This window comes from Muntiacus reevesi, chromosome 2, assembly GCF_963930625.1.
Source record: "Muntiacus reevesi chromosome 2, mMunRee1.1, whole genome shotgun sequence".
Classification (NCBI taxonomy): Eukaryota; Metazoa; Chordata; class Mammalia; order Artiodactyla; family Cervidae; genus Muntiacus; species Muntiacus reevesi.
The window spans coordinates 120,888,050-120,907,569 of NC_089250.1; the positions used below are offsets into that span (position 1 = coordinate 120,888,050).

Consider the following 19,520-nt stretch of genomic DNA (forward strand, 5'->3'; position numbering starts at 1 on the left):
GATGTTCTGGGCATAGTTTTAAGAAGAAAGATTCTGACATCCTTGAGATGAGGACACAGAGGAAATGCATGTGTGCCACGAGGAGAATCGTCTGGAGGTTCATGAGCGCCAGGTCTCCACTTCTTGGGCGTTCCTCCTGGCAGATACCCAGACAGGACAGGGTTCTCTGACCCACAGTCTCAGGGGGCAATGATGAAGGGCAAAACCAAGACCCCAGCCCATGGGGAGCATCCCTGTGCCCTGCTTACCATGTCTCTGGTTGGACACCACATTACTGACATCTGATTGCAGCGCTGAACAAATTCACACAAGCTATCCAGTTTTCCCTGAAAAACAGATGTGTTTGTGAGAAAGCTACAGGCCTAGATGCTGCATCGAGAGGGATAGTGTCACCTCTCACTTGAAATTGCCTGTCAGGGCTCCATCCCCACCAATTCCCTGAAACAGCACTGAAACTGCCCTTTGAGGGCATCCAAAAATATCCAGAACTTGGGCCCATCCTAAGAGAGAAACTCTGGTAGTGATGGGAACGTGAGCCCTTGTACTTTTTGGCTTCCCCTGAGCAACTAGCTTCGGGACGCTTTTGGCTTTTCTCTAGTACCAAGTGAACATAGTCTAGTGCCCACAGCTCGTTTCTACTCAAGCCATGCCTAATGGATCCAGACTTGTGCATGAACCAGCTCTCTTCATCTCCTGCTCCCCAGCCTTGGAGTCATTACTCCTCCCCGAGGGCCCTTCTCACCTCCATTCGTTTCATTCCCCCTCCTTGGCACCCACAAGGGACAATCACTGTGGGGCATGGCATTTGGCATGTCTCCTCTGGCTCCTAGCAAGAGAAAACACCATGTCCTTGTCTAGCAGCTCCTGGATGCAGACACATGTCATCTGTTGCCCTGGCACCTGTCAAGTACTGGCCACTCAGCAAATGTTTGTTGGAGAATCAAAGACAAATGAGCAGCACCCGGCACAGGAAGAGAGTGGCCTCCGTGTGAAAACACACCAACTCCATTTGTTTTATAGATGGCTCTTCTCCAAACATCAGCAAACTCTATCCTGATTCCTTGGTTCACAGAGGGTGCCCCTGTAGGAGAGGCTGGGTGCCAGACTGAGCCATGTGATGGAGGCTGTCAGGGATTCTGCAGTAGCAGGTGACAAGGCTGCATTCACCCGCCTCTGGCAGATCCAGCCCCCCAGGCCTCACTACAGCCAGTGTCGGTGCCAGCCCTGCAGAGACCCTGTTTGCCGCTATATATCAGACCCAGGTCCCCCCGCCTTGGGACACGCTGCTCCTGCTCTAACTACCTCTTATGGGCCCTGGTTTGGGTTCCCACTCTGGTGGGTCAGCCACAGCCTCCCCACCTGACTTTGGCACCTGTGCTCACCTTGACTCACCTCTCTCACAGCTCAATGCCAGATAAGGCTCCCTCCTCCCTCCTCAGTCCCCAAAGGCCAACCCCACCAAGGCCCTCACCCTGAAATGAGCCAGGGATGAAGAACAAGGAAACGGAGTCCCAACATGCACCAAAGCTCAGGGAGGGGGTCCAGGTCCCTGAAACCTGAGGATCCTTTCCCCAAAACTCACCTGAGTCCTGGGAGGACCATCCTACAAACATTCCTTCGGGAACTGACAAAAAGCCCATTGATTCCAGGAAGGATCATAGCTGTTCCTGAGACGGGCTACCCCACATGCTGATCCAGTGCTAAAGGCCCTGGATCAGAGCATGTTGGGGGTTGGGGAATGGTGTTCTCTGGGTGACATTTTGTGAGTCTACTTCTTCATCAGCATCCCTGCCTTCCCTCTGTCACCTTCTCTTTCCACCAGTTCTCTATGCCCAGATAAGTGAGAGTTGGAGGGGTGGGGGAGGACATCTCCCCATATACATCTGGGGGCCTCTCTGTGTAGGGCATTGTATGCAGTGGGCATGCTCTCAACATTAGGACCAAACACATCACTTACCCTTTCTGGATTCAGCACTGGTGGTGGCTCCTTGACGGTCTACAATGGAAGTGATCAAAATTGAAGTCGTCAAAGTTTAGAGCCCATAAAGCTTATCTCTACTGAACTGATGCATTCTGGGGTAAGATCTTTGCAGCATGAATTGGCTTCCTTCAAGTTTCACACCCCAACCTGGGTGTCACAGCTCCCTCCTTAATGACTTCTCACCTCCATCCATCTTTTCCTGCTTACTTGGTACTCATAACAAGGGACAGTCACTATGGTTAAAATCATGGGTTAAAAGGCAGGTGGAGGGCTCTGGCTCACCCATGCAGATAGAAGGGGATGCTGCTCAATAGCAGTAGGGAGGCAGAAAATGGGCTTTGGGGTGTCAACCTTTCTGTGTACTGTCTGTAGGTCTATAACCAACAGGCTCCCCCATCCCTGGGCCTCAGGCTCCTCAGTTATCAAAGGGGAATCAAGACCTCCATGTATGGTTAAGTGGGAGACAGACAAAGGTTCCTGGTCCCTGGTAGAGGCTGTACATGGGAGTTTTCATCAGCAGCCCTGACATCATATGAAGACAAGAGAACTCTTCCCACACCCCTCCCACCTCCCCTCTTCTCCCATCCCCCTGCAGCCCTCCCTGCCTCCCAGCCCTCAGGGATGGCGGTCCACCTCCCTCCTCCCCATACTTTCTCTCCTCACTTCTTGCCCTTTGCAGAAATCTGACCTGCTGGTTTCTATGCGACTTTGCTTGTCCTTCCTCAGCTCTGCTTTTCCCCTCTTCTTCACCCAATGCTGTCCTGTGCCCTTGCAAAGCAAACTGGCCAGTCCCTCTACCTCCCCTCCCTTCCCAGGGCCAGTCTCTATTCTTTTCATTATCAGGGCACCTGCCACACCCTCTGAAGGTGACATTGACCTTCAATGCCCCCCAGGTACCTACACCAGACCAGACACTAGACAATGAGCTCTTATGGGCAAAGGTGGCGGGCACTTCATTCCTGCTCCTCTGTGCCCAGCATAGGGTCCCGCATATCCTGCTGACTGTGTGACTTATGAAGGAGTACAGAAGGTACCAGAGATGGGCAGGGATCCATGCTGTTTTCAAAGGCACAGCCGCCTCTGAGGTTAGCATCCTCCAGGCTAGCATCTTTCTCCCTTTGGGCGATCAGTGTCCAAGCAGACCCCTCTTCTTCCCCCAACAGCAGAGACTTCTGGGGCTTTGATCTACCTGAGTCTTTCTGCTGTAGGACAGTGTGGTTCTCAGGGGATCTGGGGTCTCTTCTTTTCGGGGGCCAGACAACCCATAGGCCACCTCTATGTGAAAGTGGAAGCATGATGCAGGTAGCCCCCTAGGAGCCCCGACTGTCTAAGCCCAGGAGGGGAGGACATAGTCTGTGCCTTGTTTGCTGGCATGAGGGCCCTGGAGCTGATGGGAACCTGCCCACAGGCAGGATCTGAAGCAGGCCCTTGCGTGGTCCCTCAGGGGATGGTGAGGGCTGGACACGGGCTGTGTAGGCAAGGGTCACTCACCCTCTTGTGGCAGAGCCACCAGATGCACCAGAACATCAGAGACAGTAGGAGCAGGGCTGGGATGAGTGCAAAGAAGTAGAGAGGGTTGACATAGGGGATGACTTGTGCGGGGGGTGCAGGCGGTTTGGGTGGTGTCTCTGGAGGCGGCTGGGCAGTTGGTAAAGGAGCTGGTGGGGTAGTTGTCGCTTCAGCTGGCCCCCTTGCCTACAGAAAAAAACCACATGGCAGAGTCCTGGCATGGACCAGGTGCCTCCCACTTGAATCCCACACCAGTCCACTCTGTCCTCCCTTACCCCTTTCTGCTTGTTTACCCCACTTGAGGAAACAGATGCCAGGAGATCACGGCTGGTACCCAGGGGAGCCCCGGGCCACAGAGCCCACTGCTGGCCCTGTTCAGAGACACTCCCCAGAGACCTGTCAAGGAAACCCAGTCCTCCAAGGGGTGATGGCACAGCCCTTACTGCCTGCCTCGGCTGAGAGTGCTGGGGTTTTGTGAGGGTCACAGAAAGCTGTGACACAGAGATGGGAGAGAGGTGGGGGTGCAAGAGCAGAGGCCGGGCACCTGTCCATAGCCTCACCCCCTACCGGGCACCTGTCCATAGCCTCACCCCCTACTTCCTGGCTCTGTAGCCTCAGGCAAAGCTGGCTGGGTATGGCCACAGCTGTTCCACCCTCCAGACCCATGCGCCTGGAACCCAGATTTGGAGGGCTTGGGGGTCCCAGAGGTCCTGGACTCTGTCTCCTACTACACCGTGTCTCAACCTCTCCCACTCACCCCCGCTGGAATCCAGGATGGAGCCTTGAGGTCCCCACCACAAGGCCCAGCCCAGGGAAGGTGGCAAGGTAGGTCCAGGCTGGGCAGAGCCTTAGCATCATTTCTGGAGTCTGCTTATTGGTCCCTTCCGTGTGCCTTCAATGACACTTGGTTCACAGAGAGAGCAAAGGTTTGCAAGGCTTGGACGATAAGTGCTCTTTTTAGTAGCCCTCCTGTGGCACTGCCCAAGCCTGATGGGAGTTCAGCACACCGATGAAGGGTTAAGGGCTCTGAGCTACCTGCAAGATGATGCTTGAGGTACATCAGGCCATCTGCTGGACCCACCCGAGGTGTTTTCCCTTCACTTGCCTCCCCAGGGTGCAGGGTGTCAGGACAGCCTTAGCTGCCAGATCCTTACCCTGGCACTCGCACAGTCCTTGCTGGTGAGGTTAGCATCATTGTTGATGAAGCTGATGCCATTGTTCAGGCTAATTTCAAGGGAGAAAGTCCTAAAGCACAGATAGGGTAGACAGTGACAACCAGGTCAGACAGACATAGTTCTTACACTTGGCTCAAACTGTAGCTCATAATCTCCTCACTGTAATGACTTTGAACATCAGGCATTCAGGGATATCAGAGAGCAGACAGCATGGGTAAGGAGAGTTCATCCCAAAGTATTACGAAGTCATCCTCTGCAATGAAGTCTGATACGGCAGTGAGGATCCCTGAATGAGGTCAGATGTCCTCGTGGCCATGAGCTAAGTGACCAGGGATGGTGGTATGGTGTCACCATTCCAACTCCTCTGTCAGTACAGTATGGGAGTTTAGCTCCAAAAGGCTGCCCAGAGCAAAGGTACCATTCATTCCCGGGGCACATCATCTCCTGCATCCTGCTCTCCTCAGCAGAGCCTGGGTTGCAGCAGGTCACTGAGCACCTCAAGGGACTGTCAACCAGGGCAGGTGCGGAGGATGCATGCATTCCTCCTGGAAACATTATTGTGTTGCCCCAGTAGAGGTGGATTATCAAATTCTTTAAACCGCATGGTGGCAAAATTGGGCACTTACTCATCTGGATTCTCTGTCTTTATTCCTGGGCATATCATACTGGTATCTTTCACAGAGTTGGCTTTTTCATCTGAAACACAATCACATGAGAAGAATGTCAGTGGACTTATCCATCCATCCACCCACCCCTCCCCTCTGCCTGCCCTTGACAAGAAGAGCTACCACTGTCTGGCAGAAGCAGCTTCTCTTCTCTGCCTTTTTCTGACACCTACCATGCACCAGGCACTGTTCAGGGCTTGGGCTCTGGTGTTTAATGGGAACAAGGCAGGCAGAAGTCTTGCTCTCAAGGGCCTGACATTTGTGGGACTGAAGAGGGAGTCAGACAATAAAGTAACAAACAATGGACAAAATGAATGCCAGAGTGAAAAGTGCCATGATGTCAAAAAACAAGGAAAGGGGTAGGGAAGGGAGGGGAATGGACAGCTGCAAAGACTCAGCACAGCCAAAAATAAATAAATGAAATTATAATCAAACTGAAGTTTTCCCTTCACATTCCTAATTTGTTAATGCTTTTATAGCCTCCTTTTAACTTAGGGATTTTTTTTTAAATGAACTGATGAAGAAGCATGTCTCATGAAGAGCATGTCTCATGAGGAAGCATCTGTGTGACTCTTAATACTTTCTCTAATTCCACTTCAGTTTTTCTTCTGTCATTCAGAAAAATTAGATATATTAAGCTGTATTTGAGATGTTATAGACACTTATCTATGTTGGGATCAGGGGTAATGTTTTATTCTTTACTTTTTCATATTTTCCTGTCTTCTACTATGTAGCATTGTTATAATCAGCAATTTCTAAAGTATTTTTATTGTTTTTATCTTTTTGCCACAGGTGAGGTCTCTTCCCTAAAGAATGGTTCATTTCCACATGGAAAACTTTTTGGACCTAACTCAACTGTCAGATTAGCTATGAACTTCAGACAGTGTGAGTCCTTCATTGGGACTGAAAATAAAAGCTAACTGCCCAGTATGGTTAGGGGAAAGGATTTGCATCTGAAGGACAGGATGGTTGGGATTACTGTGGGCAGTTTGTTTTCCATAGGCTGTTCACAATCTTGAACAGGGAGAGGGGTGTTATGGAAGGCACTCCACATACTGAAGGCCCAGGAAAGCATGGCTGATTGTAAAGCAGGTTTCAACCCAATATTAACTGGGTAACTAAATACTTGCCACATTTAGAGAACTTTTTGAAACGTAAAAACTTTACATACTAGTGACAAGCAATGAAAAACTTATAGAAAACTTGGTTAATTTTTTCTTTTTTATGTTTCTTTATATTTTCTAAACTTTTGTCTTATGTTTTAATCAGAGGCAAACATAATTAAAAGGAAGCAAATCAATCCTCATCAGTGCATCAGGGCTCCTGGCAGTAAACAGCATGGTGCAGCCACTTCTTTTCAGCCTCGACTATATGCAGTGAGGTGGTCAGTGGAGGAGCCCAGGACTATAGGATGGGCTGTCCTGTGGGATAACCTGGTCCTGGTCCATCCCAGAGAGGTGATGTCTAGAAAGGAAAGCAATACAGCCACGGACCACAGAGGAACATCTGAACACATTTCCTCAAAGATAGGTTGGGTCCCACCTTCCTCAAGAAAGGTCACTGAGAGTGAGGTGGAAGGCCCAGAGGAGGCAACTACAAGAACCAGCTTGTGACCTTGGGCATGCTCTTGAATTGACCCTGACTCTGGCTTCAAATCGATATAAAGGAATAACAATAGATGTCTTTTGAGAATTAATGGGGATAGTGCATGTAAGGCACTGAGCACATTAGCCAATATGCTCAATAAATAGTTCTCTGTGCAAATAATTTACTGAGTCCTAATCACTCCCAAGAAACTACAAACCATGGGAAATCTAACTCCCTGAGACCATCTACACATTTTGTGGTGTGAGCAGTTAGCAATGGAAGAACCTTGCCCACCCCATGCACCCGTGGAAGAAGAGATGGCCTAGAAGTGCTGAGGGAGAGGACTTGCTCTGGGTTTACCAGATGTCCCTGGAATGAAGCGTCATTGAAAATAATGTATCAAATCAATATATCACTGGGATAACTTGGAGACCTGAGGGGGAAGAGGAAGTCTAACTGTCCCCAGGCACTCTCTGGGGGAGATCAGATCCACTTCAGTGATGAGGCCATATCTCCTGCCCCATCTGTGTACTTCCTCAGGCCACTCACCCATCCTGGAGGCACACCTAGTGCCTGAATATTTCCATATAGTAGCTTATGTACACGATAGGCCTTAGTTGTGCACCTACCATACAAATGGCCCCATTTTATATATATTTTATATATAATCTCTATACAGACAATAGAGACTGAGAACAGAACACTTATTAGGTCAAGATCACACATGTAAAGTGGGGCTGAGCCAGAATTCCAGGGTCCGGGCCTGGTGATCGGCATCTGCTCTCAATACTAGGTGACTCTACCCTCCTGGGAGAGCTCAGTGTACCTAGCACAGATTCAGGGCCCTGGGGTGCCATCACTTCCCACCAGAAGAGCTGTGAGATTCAAGTACTTGTCTCTCAAGCGTAGTGAGGGCCAAGCAAAGTGTGGGGAGCGTTCAGCAGTAAGGGCAGACCCAGCATCCCAAGCCCAGCCTCTGCAAGGGTAAGCTCTGAGCCAAGATGGTCTTGATGTGCTAGAGTTGATATCTTCCAGAGTGAGATGAAGTGCAAGGTAGCCAGTCTTACCAGCCAGGTCACTCCTTCCATTATCTGTGTTGCCCCCATCCTCACAATGAATCATCATTCACAGTCTGCAGTGAATGGTCAGCAAAGGATTCGATGGCTTAGCTGGCTAAGGGAATGCAGTGTGGTGTGGGAAGCATGTCACTTGGTGGCACCGAGGGGGCTACTTACCAATGTGCTTGTCTTTGAATTTAAATCTACAAATAACGTCATCCTCACTCTTTGCATTATTAAAACCTTTTCCAGAAATCATCAATTCATATTCATCTGCAAGGGCGACACCCAAAGGTCTGTTATTAGGAGAGTGCTGACTTCCTTCTGATCTTACAGTTATGATAGGCCATGGTATAACTGAATTCCCAGAGATTCCAATAAGCAAACAGCTATGTCTGAACCAATATATGAGTGCACACTGCGTCTTACCTGGCATCACAAGGCCCAATGCCTGGGCCTTGAGCACTTGTCGGCCTCTCACTGCCGCCTTTGATTCTTCAAGCTCATTGAAGGCACCCTGTCTGCTACCCTCCATGGGGCAAACCCAGCCATAGGTTTCTGAGTTTGAAGTCCCAAGGTCTTCCCTAAGAATTGCAGGAGGTGTTCCTTAACAGGCTTTCCCTTACATTAATGACCCGGAAACAAGATAATGCAGCTGAAGACATTCCTGACCCTTGTCTGAGCTGAGCACGCAAGACTAAATGCATGTGGGCCTTTTTCACACTCAGGAGTCTGTTCCTCCTCACTGTGGTTCTCTATGCCAGTGGCAGGCTGGATACCCCAGGAACAGGGCCAGGATCTGGATAAAGCAGGGCCAAGAAAGGAGGTGAGGGCCCTGCACAGGAGAATCACCCATGGAGGGTGAAATCCTGCCTTAGCTGTGGTTCTGAAGTCTGCAATGACTGCTCTTCCCCTCCCTCTTCCTGCTGCTTTATGTGCCTCACACAGTGCCCCCAGGGATTCACCAAGTATTTCCTTCTGTTAGGGTGGGAGGGTTTTATTTGCTAAGGTGTAGTTCTGGGCCATAGCCCTAGCCAGGCTGTTAGGTCCCCACTGGCACTTCATGGCAACTGAAATACTAATGGATCCAGAGAAGGCAGCCAGTGGGCCTGACTCCTGGGGATAAATGAGGTCTTCCAGCTACAAGCCCAAGGTCAGTGGCCTCCACTCCTGTTCTCCTAGTTAACATCATTAATTGCCCAAGATCAATTAGCTTGAGGAATATTCCTCAGAAATGTCAGCACAGCTTTGGACCTGACAGCCCTGATTCCCCCTCCTTCAAGTCTTCCTGTAGTCCCTGTCAGATCAAGGTGAAGTTTGTAAACTCTCTATTTTGAGAAAATTAGATTCTTGGGCTGTGGGCTGAAGCTGTCCTGCTGACATATTTTTGTAGGCTTTCAAGTATTTTCAAGAAAATGGGAGTCCATGTTTAAAATCTGAACATTTTCTCTACTAATCCAGATTCCTAGTATTCTTGGAAAATGGGAACACTTGGCATGAGTGGGTTTGTATTTCTGTAAGTCAACCACTGACTGGGCCAGAGGCCACTGCCCTCTCAGAAAGGGAAGCTCTCCAGTGGCCAAGTACTTGCCCCTAACACTATTGACCATCATCCTTGGCTTGACCTTGGTCCACACCTCTTTCTCTTGGTACTTGCCTGGTCTAGGAGGGTACCTGATGCATTGACCTGTCCTTGGAAGAGCTTGAGCAACATGGAAACATGGAGAGAGCACTGAAGCTTTGATAAATAACAGGGAAGGTGAACTGATTGCCTTGTGCTAAGAAATCAGTGACTTTCTGGCTCATTCAGGGCAACCTTGAGGTCCCTTAGTGACATCCTCTCCCACGCCCAGTAGCCAACAAACCAATGCTGCTTCTGAACCCAAATCTGCCAGGCTGCTCCCTGACTTTTCACACTTCCTAAGAGCCCTGCCCACCACGACATAGGAATCTGTATTTGTCCAGGAAGAAGCAGCTGGAACAGTGTTCTGCAAACATGCCTTTACCAGCACAGCTTAGTCCAGCTTGAGCAAGGTGGTTGGGCCTTAATCTCATGGAAGTATATTTCAGAATTCATATTCCAAGATTATTTATTGCAAAGAATGGTTTCCTTGCAAAGCAGAACCATAAACTAATAAAACATATTTTAAGTAAAGATATAGGCAGAGAAGAGAAACTTTAGCTATTGAACATGGGGAAATCAGGCTCTAGATGAGGCAAAAAAAAAAAAAAAAAGCCAGTAGAAGCCTTTCTGCCATAAACAAAAGGCCAAAAGGAATCAGAAATGAGCAAATAAGTGCCACGCCAAAGCTTACAACTCCTGTGTTCATCCAAATGTTGTTTCCCACTAATGAGCACCTACAACACACCAGTCTTTACACTTTCTCCCTTAAATCTCCCAACAGCCCCATGAACTTAGGTAGGAGCTAGGCAAGATTTACTACTCAATTTTACACATAGGGAAACTGTGACTTAGAAAGGGCAGGTCACTTCCTCCTGCCCAAGGCAGGTACAGGGATCTGACCTCAAGTGCCCAATTCAGGACACACTTATATCACCTCTGCGGGTGTCTTAATTCCAAACATCCGTCACTCTGCTCTCTGGGGACAGGTCCTTTCTGACCTGAGTCTTCCACTCACAGGGCTCTGAGTTGAAACCAGAAAGCCCCAGTAGAGGGCCTGGTGGTCCCAGCCTCATGGTGAAGATTGGGCCCAGCCTCCTCCATGTGGGTGACTGGAGGCAGGGCAGCAGCAGAGGTCAGGGCCGGATGACAGCCCATTGCGCAGACCACACTGGCTTCCTCAGGAGCAGTGCACGCTGCCCTCTGCCTTGGTGCCTGCCTTCCTCCTGGGGTCTCCTGCTGCCTCCAGCTCCGCTCAGGTGCTGCTTCACCTCTGCAGTGGAGCCCATCTCTCCCAGGCAGTGCTGCTCTCAAAGGGGGGATGCTGAACTCTGACAAGCCTCCAAAGTGGAAGGCAGGGTGGTGGTTTCAATATTTCAGCAAGAGAGACTTCCGGGTAAAGGACTTTTGCTTTGCCCAGAAAACTGTCCCTCTTGCTTTCCAAATTTCTCTCCTCATACCCCAATGCCTCCAACAGTATCAACCACAGGAAGAAAATAAAGTCACAGGAAGGCTTACAGGGCTGTATTTGCTGCACATCCCACACAGGTCCACTGCCTACAAGCCCTCAGGCCTTGGAAGTGAGATTGAGTCTTTTTGGAACAGAGAACTTTCTCTTTGGAAGAAAAGTTGTACATCAAGTCGTCTGGGAGCTCTAAAGAGAGGAGCTGATGAGGCAGGCTTGTCTCTGAGAAGGCTGGTGGAGCTGAGCATGAAAAGGACATCTAAGCTGCTTGGGACTAACAAGGGCGCGTAAGGTGGAAGTGACTGGCCCTGGGGAGAGGAGGCGGGGGAGCACCACATGCAGTGTGGCCCAGCCACTTTGAGAGAAACTGGAAGTTGCCAACCATGAGCTGGGCTTCCCCTTAAGGCAGCAACTGTACTTTGGTCTTGATTGCAGGGAATTCCTTTCCCAAGCACACAGAGAGGTAAGTGTCGGGATGGTCCTACAGTATGACTTCTAACATCAACCTATTAGGAACAATCTGAATATTGTCTCCCCAGGACCAGCGAAATAAATTGGTCCATCCATGCAATGGCATATTATGTAGAAGGTTGGAGAAAACTATGTACTGCATGATCCTATTGATGTAAAATATCCCTGTAAAGTATATTTAGATAGGAATTTACATATCAAAGTTGAACTCTGTGGTTGTTAATTGGGGAGACCATGGGATGGGACAAGGGGAGACCTTATCATGGTGGAGGACAGCCTCTACCCAGGCTGGTTGCAGGGGAATCCCACACTGTTCTGCACAATGTGCTCTGCCTTCACCCCTGCCCTAGCCACCCTCACAAAGGGTCTCCAGCCACGATGCAGAGATGGACACCAGACCTCAGAGGGAAGCCCTGCTCTGCACTGTGTCCTATTGTGACCTCCACTGGGCCCCACCTGCTGGGCTTCTTGCAGACACTCACTCTGGCCTGGTCACATACAAGAAAATGAGGGACAGGTGCCACCTCCAGCCATAAATAAAGCCCGAATAAACTTCCTGCCTGGGGTTATTTGGGCTTTATTTATGGGTCAAGCCCGAATAAACCCAGCAACACACAGGAGAAATGAATCCCCAAACCATAGTGCCCAGTGCCCCAGGCCAAACCCCAGTGCCCCAGGCCAAACCTCTCACTCATCCTTTGTGAGTCACCTGAGAGAAGTTCTAAAGCAGCAAAATAGCCTGTGGAGGAAAAAATCAGAGAGTAGCTGCCTCTAGGGGGTGGGGGCAGGGATTGCCTGGGAGGAGAGTTGAGGCAACATTCTGGGGACAACTCTGATGTTGTGAGCCTTCATATGCATATTTTTCAGAACTCATCAAATGATACACTTAAGTCTGCTGCACTTGAAGAGAAAAAACAAAACAAAACTCAATGAAACGTGTTCTGGAGGTAAAAATATGCAGAATAAAGGGTTTGGGGGTGTGCTAATCTGATCAGTATAAGTTATTTCAAAATGCATCAAGAAATAAGATGGACTGATGAAGAGAGAGAGATAAGGAAGAGAGAGGAGTTAGATAAATACGTGACCAGGGATATATGGTTAGATATTAATTGCAAATCCAGTGGAGAGAGGAATGTTCATTATATGTTCATTTCCATTTTTGCTATATGTTTGAAATCTTCTGTAATAAAGGGTTGGGATAAAAACAATGAAGTGGATGATAAAAAAAAATAATGCTGTGGACACAGCCAAGTAGAAGTTACGGTTCTTACTGAATGATGAGTGACTATGAGAGACCAAGGGCTGGGAGAAGCCTGGGGGCCCAACTGAGCACCGGATTGAGGCGCTCTGAGAGTGCAAAGCCTGGGTGGGCTGGACACTGGAAAGCTGGCCAAAGTTTTGCAGGAAACCCAATACCCCCACCCCCAGCCTCTGCAGCAGATGGGCAGACTTAGAGTAGAGGCTGGACATTGGAAGGCCCAGTTGTCTGGCCTGGGGGCCTCAGCCTCCTGAAGGTTACAGAAGTAGCCTTCTCTACCCTTCGGGTCTGATGTAGAGGAGGGGCTGGAGCAAAGGCCTGGAGACAGGGAGGCCAGCAGAAGCTTCTGCCTATTCCTAGAGGTAGCCCAAGGTGCTGAAGCAGCGGCGTGCCTCATGCTCACACCCTCCTGGCTTTCTCTCACTCGGCTCACTGACTTATTCAGAATGACAGCTGCTGCTTTATTTGGGGACCAGGTTCCTGCCTTGAGCTTTCCCTCCCAGTGACAGTCATGCTGTGTGGCAGCTTTCGACAAGATGACAGTGACTGTAAAGGTCAGAGCAGCACCGCTGGGCCTCACTGGCAGAGGGTGTGCAGCAGGCACCTGTCACCCCTGCTGGGCCACCACAGAGCATGAATGACAACAGGCCTCCTCCCCTGAGGTCTGCAGGCCCGTGTGTGTCCTGGGGACATGATCAGAGAATGGAAGCTCTCAGGTTGCTTGCAAGCTGGGATGTGCAAGAAAAGACCCTGCACATGTGTGGGGTCTCTCTCCATGTCCACACCTTGCACAGGTCACAGGGTCAGAGACAGGAGGAGTCTGAGAGCTTCCACCTACAGGGCTCAGCTAGAGATGCTTTTATCCTGGGGTGTTCTTTAACCACTTTCCTCCCCACCCTGGTCTCAGTGTGAGGGTGGAGGCAGAGTCAGGGGTCAGTGATGGAAGTCTTAGCACCAGCTCCTGCAGGTAAGGGCCACCAGCTTCTAGAGCCTGTGCCAGTCACCGTGAACTCCACTGTTTCTATGTCTCACTGCAGATCTGAGAGAGGGTATTGTTATTTTTCCTTCTTGGAGATGAAATTGTAGTTGGTAGATATTCAGCAGTTTGCCTCGGTTTCATGTCCTTGAGCAGCAGGGATCAGATATGAACGCTCTGTCTGAACCCACAGCCTATTGCACTGTAGTCTTGCAGTTCAGAGCACCACAGCCAGGACCAGTTTTCTGACTATGCATCCAGCTGCATCCAACTAGATGCTGTTATTGGGAGCATGTGCTTATCTACCCATCTCAGCTCTACAAATCCCAGTGATGTGGATGCTTGAGCTGGCACACATAGAGCTCAGTTCAGATAGAGAGCTTCTATCAGCAATGCACTACACAGGATCCTCCCCAATCTGATGCAGGGACAGTCCCAGGGGAGGGAGGGCATCCTCATCAGGTTCCAGATCTCAGGGAGAGGCCGTCCCCACTGAACCATAGGGTGTAATCATAGCTGTGAATATCTGTTGTATGTCCTTGTCAGGATCTGTTACTAGTATGACATTGGCCATGAACTATGTCCAATTCTTTTCTTCATCTACTGAAATAATCACATTTTTCTTCATTTTTCTGATGAGGAAAATCACCTTGATATTTTATATATTGAATCAGGTTGGTATTTCAGGGGTGAACTCTTACTAGTCTTGATGCATTGTCCTTTTTTATGATGTTAGCTTCTGTTCATGTTTGGTTGAGGGTTTTTAAAATAAAGTTTTTCTTATATCTTAATTAAATTTCAGGTTTTGAGCTAAAAAAAATATGTACGCTTTTAATCAGTTAGCAATATTTTTGTGTCAGGTCACTTTGCGGCATACATTAAACATGCAGAGCTGTTTGCCAATTATATCCTAATAAAGCTACAAAGTGAAAGCAAAAGTTGCTTAGTCACATCCGACTCTTTGCGACCCCATGGACTATAGAGTCCATGGAATTCTCCAGGTCAGAATACTGGAGTGGGTAGCCGTTCCCTTCTACAGGGGATCTCCCCAACCGAGGGATTGAACCCAGGTACCCCGCATTGCAGGTGGATTCTTTACTAGCTGAGCCACCAAGGAAGCCCAATAGCCGGAAGAAGTAGTTGTACAAACACACAGACACACATAACCCCCCACATACACACTTCACATACACATTCTCTTATAGGCCCCATGTAGTCATATGCCCCCAAATTTCTGTGCAATCACCCCACACACTCAGACACCACACTCACACATACAACTCACACTACATACACAAACCATATATGTTGAAACCATGTGCTCACAGCACACCCACAGTGCACCCTGGACATACTAACAACTCACACAAACACACACCACTGCATTTACAAAAGCAACTCCAGCTCTTACCTCCTACACAGATATCGGAAGGCTCCACAGAAGTAATTTCAATACAGGACTTACTTTCGAGCTAAAATAGGGAGATGAGGGACAGGAGCAGGGGATGTGAATGCCAGGAACTTGTTGAGAACCCACCTCTTCCCGCTTCTCAAGTCCAGCCCTCACTCACTGGATCAACGATGTTTTTAAGAGCTTTGAATCCGTGGTCCACTGCAAACACGTGATATGGACTGTCTGCAATTTCCATTAACTACAGTGGAGAGGAGATGGTTGGCACACAGCCAGAGGTTGAAAACACAATAGATCCTATCCCAGGAAATGGACTCTTGCCTGCTGCCATGTTGGATTCCAAGGGCCACTCTCTGGCATCTATCAGCAGCCCACCCTCAGGAAGTGGAAAGTTCCTCCACCCGCCCCTTTGGTGTGTAGGTTTACACAACACTTGCTGTTCATATGCCATGACTGCCTGTTGTGCAAACACTTGGGCTGGGGTAGAGGGACAGCCGCTGGGTGATGCTGGGACCGCTGTCTCTTAAAGCTTTCACCAGCTGGGCTCGAGAGTGGCACGTGGTTCCCCGTTCAGGATTACCTGATTTTCCTTAAAGTTTTTTACCCCCACACAGTATACTGTTGCTCCCATTTTCCGAGCCTTGTCAGCCTACGAGAAAAAGAGTGTTGAGTATAATTCACCAAACAAGTGGAACCCAAAGCTGGTAACGATGGTCTGGACTCACTTCTTTTATAGTTTCTTTTAGTGGCAGTTCCTCCAGAGTTCCATCAGTCAGACAGATAATCATGGAATGAACCTTGCTTTCTGCAGAAAAAATAGGGAGTTGCCTTGTGAGCAAGGCACCTGGAGTGACCTGCCTCAGGCCACCAGGCCCGCAGTGCTGCTCCCACACCTTCTCCTCCTGGGAGGGGCCACCCTGACACCAGAACCTGCCACCCAGAGCACCTCGAAAGAGAAGGGGCCTTAGCCCAGGACCCACTTGACAGATGAGGAGCCTGAGACTGGTTCAGAGCACTTCCTAGTGGAACCTCACTAGGGGCAGGTGGACAGCCTTTATCCTGAATGGCAACTGCAGCTACTTCCCTGGCAAGGACAAGCCTCTCAGCTGAGCACAGGGAGGAGCAGTCAGACTGACTGTCAGATGCTTGGGTAGCGTGCCCTGCCCAGCTCCCTGCCTTTCCCCAGTAGCCTATGCATCTTTCCTGATGAGGGCTGCAACCTTACCGTCTACATGCAGATGGTTCTGGGCCAAGCACAGCCTGTCTCACTGTTGGAAACATGGTCACAGGATGAGAGTCAACCAGAGGGGAGAGGTTGAAGGGAAAGGAGGCAGAGCCAGAACTGTGGTGGACAGAGTGTGGGCAGGTAGGGGACCTCAAGGTCTCTGTTCCCTAAACTGTACTCTGCTCATTGTCCCTGGAATTTCTCTTTTCTTTTTCATGCAGTTCAATTGTAGGTCAAGCACTTGGTATCTAGTAAGAACCAGGAATGTAATAGATGATCCCATGTGGTTCTCAGGAACATCCTTGGGGGAGCTTTGCATCCTCATGGCGGGGCAGAGGAACCTGCAGCACAGACTGGGCAAGGAGCTTGCTCCAAGAGTCAGCGCTAGGAGCTGCCCGAGGAGGGTCTGCACCAGCCCTCCCTGAGGCCAGGCCTGGCTCTGTCCCAGCTGAACACAGTGATATCAACAGGCAACTTACCTCCTGAGTGAGCTTGTTCAATTTGCTCAATTGCCTGCAACAAATTGAAGGAAAGTGGGGGAGGTGAGAAGTGAGAAGACCCAATAATTCTTTAAGAATGTGACAAAGCAGAATAAATTCTCAGGGCTGTAGGATCTGTACCTTTTTAAATCCTTCCTGCATGTATGTATCTCCTGTAGGCACTATATTCTGAAGTCTGATAAGACCATCATGAACTTCATTTCTGAAAGAAGTCAGTAAAGGGTGTTGAGGAGGAATGAAGGTTGACTGTTACAAAATAGACCAGCTGCGCTGGTGCCATTCTGCTCTGTGGAGACCTGCCTGGACCTGAGAACACAAGTGGCCCTGTCGTGACCCTTCTGTCCATGTCTTTACACTGATAGGACTGACCCTAAGGCTTCTTTGTCTACCACCCAGTAAGCGTGGAGGATGCTGCTCTTCAGTCCTACAAGTAGGACCTGGCTTTCAATGTGCTCATCCCTGTCTCAGCAGGCAGACCTCAGGGGACTCAGCAAGTGGTGAGTCCGTGGTGAGAGGGGAGCACCCAAGGATGCGCACCTGTGGATCCGGCACCCCCAACATGACTGGCGGTGCTACTGGCACCTAAGGGGTCCCTGGTGAGGGCACGCTATCCTTCAACAAGCAAGGCTGAGTTTGGAGAAGTCACTCTGCTGATAACTCTGCCCTGCCCCCTCATCCTCTCCCACAGGCCCCCTGTAGTAGACCTTGGTCCTTCCAAACCACTTCCCTCACTGAATCGGTGCTAAAGGAAGTGGTCAAGCTGCTCCATTAGAGTCTAGGGCTCCTGGGCTTCATGTGGTCTGGAAGAAATAGATGGTAAATGGGGAAGAGGCCTGAGGAGTGTCCATATGGGCTGAAGAGCAGTGACCCCAGGCTGCCACAGGGATCTCTGTTGGCCTCTGTTACAGCAGATAGTGGGGAATGGGACTGGGACACGCCAGGGTGTGGGGCTTAGGTTCAAGCTTATCCAGTGTGATGGCTGAGCCATCACATCAAGTCTTAGAGAATGTGGTGCCTGAAGGCTGGTTCTTGCCTCAGTCAGAAGGGATTCTGCCATGAAATGAGAACTGAGAACCCCTGATCCTGCCTTACCTGACCCAGCATGGGAACTGAGGAGGCCTGTGACCAGGGTCAGTGGAGGCCAAACAAGGCCCTGCCCACCTATGCCAAAAAACAAAAACAAACAAAAAAACCACAAAAAACCCCCACAAAAACCTACCCTCTTCCTGTCACTTTTGGGAAGATTTGTTTTGTTGACAGCATCCCAAATGTGCTGGAACCCTCAGCCCTCCCCAGCTTCCAGCCCAGGACTGAGCTTATCCGGACTTCACTCTGGCCTTTTTCTTGGCTGCCCTGCTACTCCATCCTTATTCCCAGCTCCATGCATGGAGAGAATACTAGCCTGCTTATGCCCTAATGAAGTCCTTCACTTCTTACAACTCTACCCCACTTTCCCCCTCCCCTCATTCTCACTCCTCTTCTGACACTTTCCCTTGAGGGAGACATTTTCATTTCCACTCTCCAGAGAGGACTGGGAGCCCCTCAGGAGACTCCTTCACAGCTCCCTTGGTTCAAGTTCTGAACTCCTATTTAGAGGAGTCAGCAGTCTTTCTCTCCCCCACGGACAGCTCCTCTACCAGAGGCCCCCAGCTCTCTTTCTGCCTCCAGCCTGACAGCTCCCCACTCACTTGCTTTCTTCCACCTCACGCTCACTCAGAGGCTCTCTCTGCAAAATGCAGACCACAGGGACACACAAAACCATGCCTTCCCCAGCGCACTGAACAGAAAACCCAGTCCCTGTTTCTTCTGGGATCCAGGCCCAGGGAGTGCTGTCTCCATGCACTGGCACCACCACACTCTCTGGGTTTCAGTCATTTGCATCATGAGCATCTTAAGTTCCTGGATACTCATGAGTTCCCTCTCTTCCAGCTCCAGGCCTTTGGGCACACCTAGGGTGCTGGTGTCATGCTTTCTTCCTACACCCAGCCCAGCCTGGTGTTTGGAGCCACACTCATGGGCTCCCTTGTCTCAGACCCACCAAGGGACCAAGCTCCCATCCAGTGAACTCCATTCCTTCAACATGCCCATCCCTGTCTCCTGATTCTGACTCTGCCTCTCTTCCTCCCCCATGGCCCAGAGCAAAGACTGACACACAGGGGAGGCGCCCAACACAGGCCAGTGTTCACAAAGGGCCCACGCATCTGCTTCACCAGACCCCAGGAGTCCTCACAGTGAGCCAGTTCTAAGAAAAGTGAAGAAGGCTGAGAGGACAGGACAGGTGGAGAGCAGGGTTTGGAGAAGAGGAGATGGTCTAGCAACACAGGCCAGTGCCAGCACAGTCAGGGCTTGGTAGGAACCAGGGAGCTGGGACTGGGGTCAGAGTGAGCACTCAGCAGAGCCCAGGCTGGCCCAATCTGCACCCAGTGGAAACCCTCAGCTCCTAGGAGTCTCCCTGGACCTCATTCACCAGGCCTGCCTTGGGAGATTAAAGCGGCACTTACCTGTCTGAAGTAAGCTTCATGACGGTGTGACCCTCTGTGGAGAAGGTGATGAAGGACATCCGCAGGTTAGGGCTGGAGAGGAAGCACGTGCTCATGAGAAGCTCTATATGACCCAGG

The 19,520-nt window shown here is 50.0% G+C and overlaps 1 protein-coding gene across 1 annotated transcript in view; it reads right to left on the bottom strand.

Moving 5' to 3' along the window:
* Positions 1-715: 715 nt before the first annotated feature.
* ANTXRL (ANTXR like) overlaps positions 716-19,520 on the bottom strand; it is a 36,237-nt gene continuing 17,432 nt past the window's right edge. The window contains exons 3-15 of the mRNA XM_065919208.1: positions 19,404-19,475; positions 17,023-17,104; positions 16,882-16,915; positions 15,903-15,982; positions 15,758-15,826; positions 15,338-15,418; positions 15,178-15,238; positions 8,153-8,248; positions 5,084-5,135; positions 4,645-4,735; positions 3,473-3,619; positions 1,958-1,996; positions 716-826 (exon numbers count right to left, since the gene is read on the bottom strand). Coding sequence (XP_065775280.1) covers positions 716-826; positions 1,958-1,996; positions 3,473-3,619; positions 4,645-4,735; positions 5,084-5,135; positions 8,153-8,248; positions 15,178-15,238; positions 15,338-15,418; positions 15,758-15,826; positions 15,903-15,982; positions 16,882-16,915; positions 17,023-17,104; positions 19,404-19,475 — 1,015 coding nt within the window. The remainder of the gene's footprint in view (positions 827-1,957; positions 1,997-3,472; positions 3,620-4,644; positions 4,736-5,083; positions 5,136-8,152; positions 8,249-15,177; positions 15,239-15,337; positions 15,419-15,757; positions 15,827-15,902; positions 15,983-16,881; positions 16,916-17,022; positions 17,105-19,403; positions 19,476-19,520) is intronic.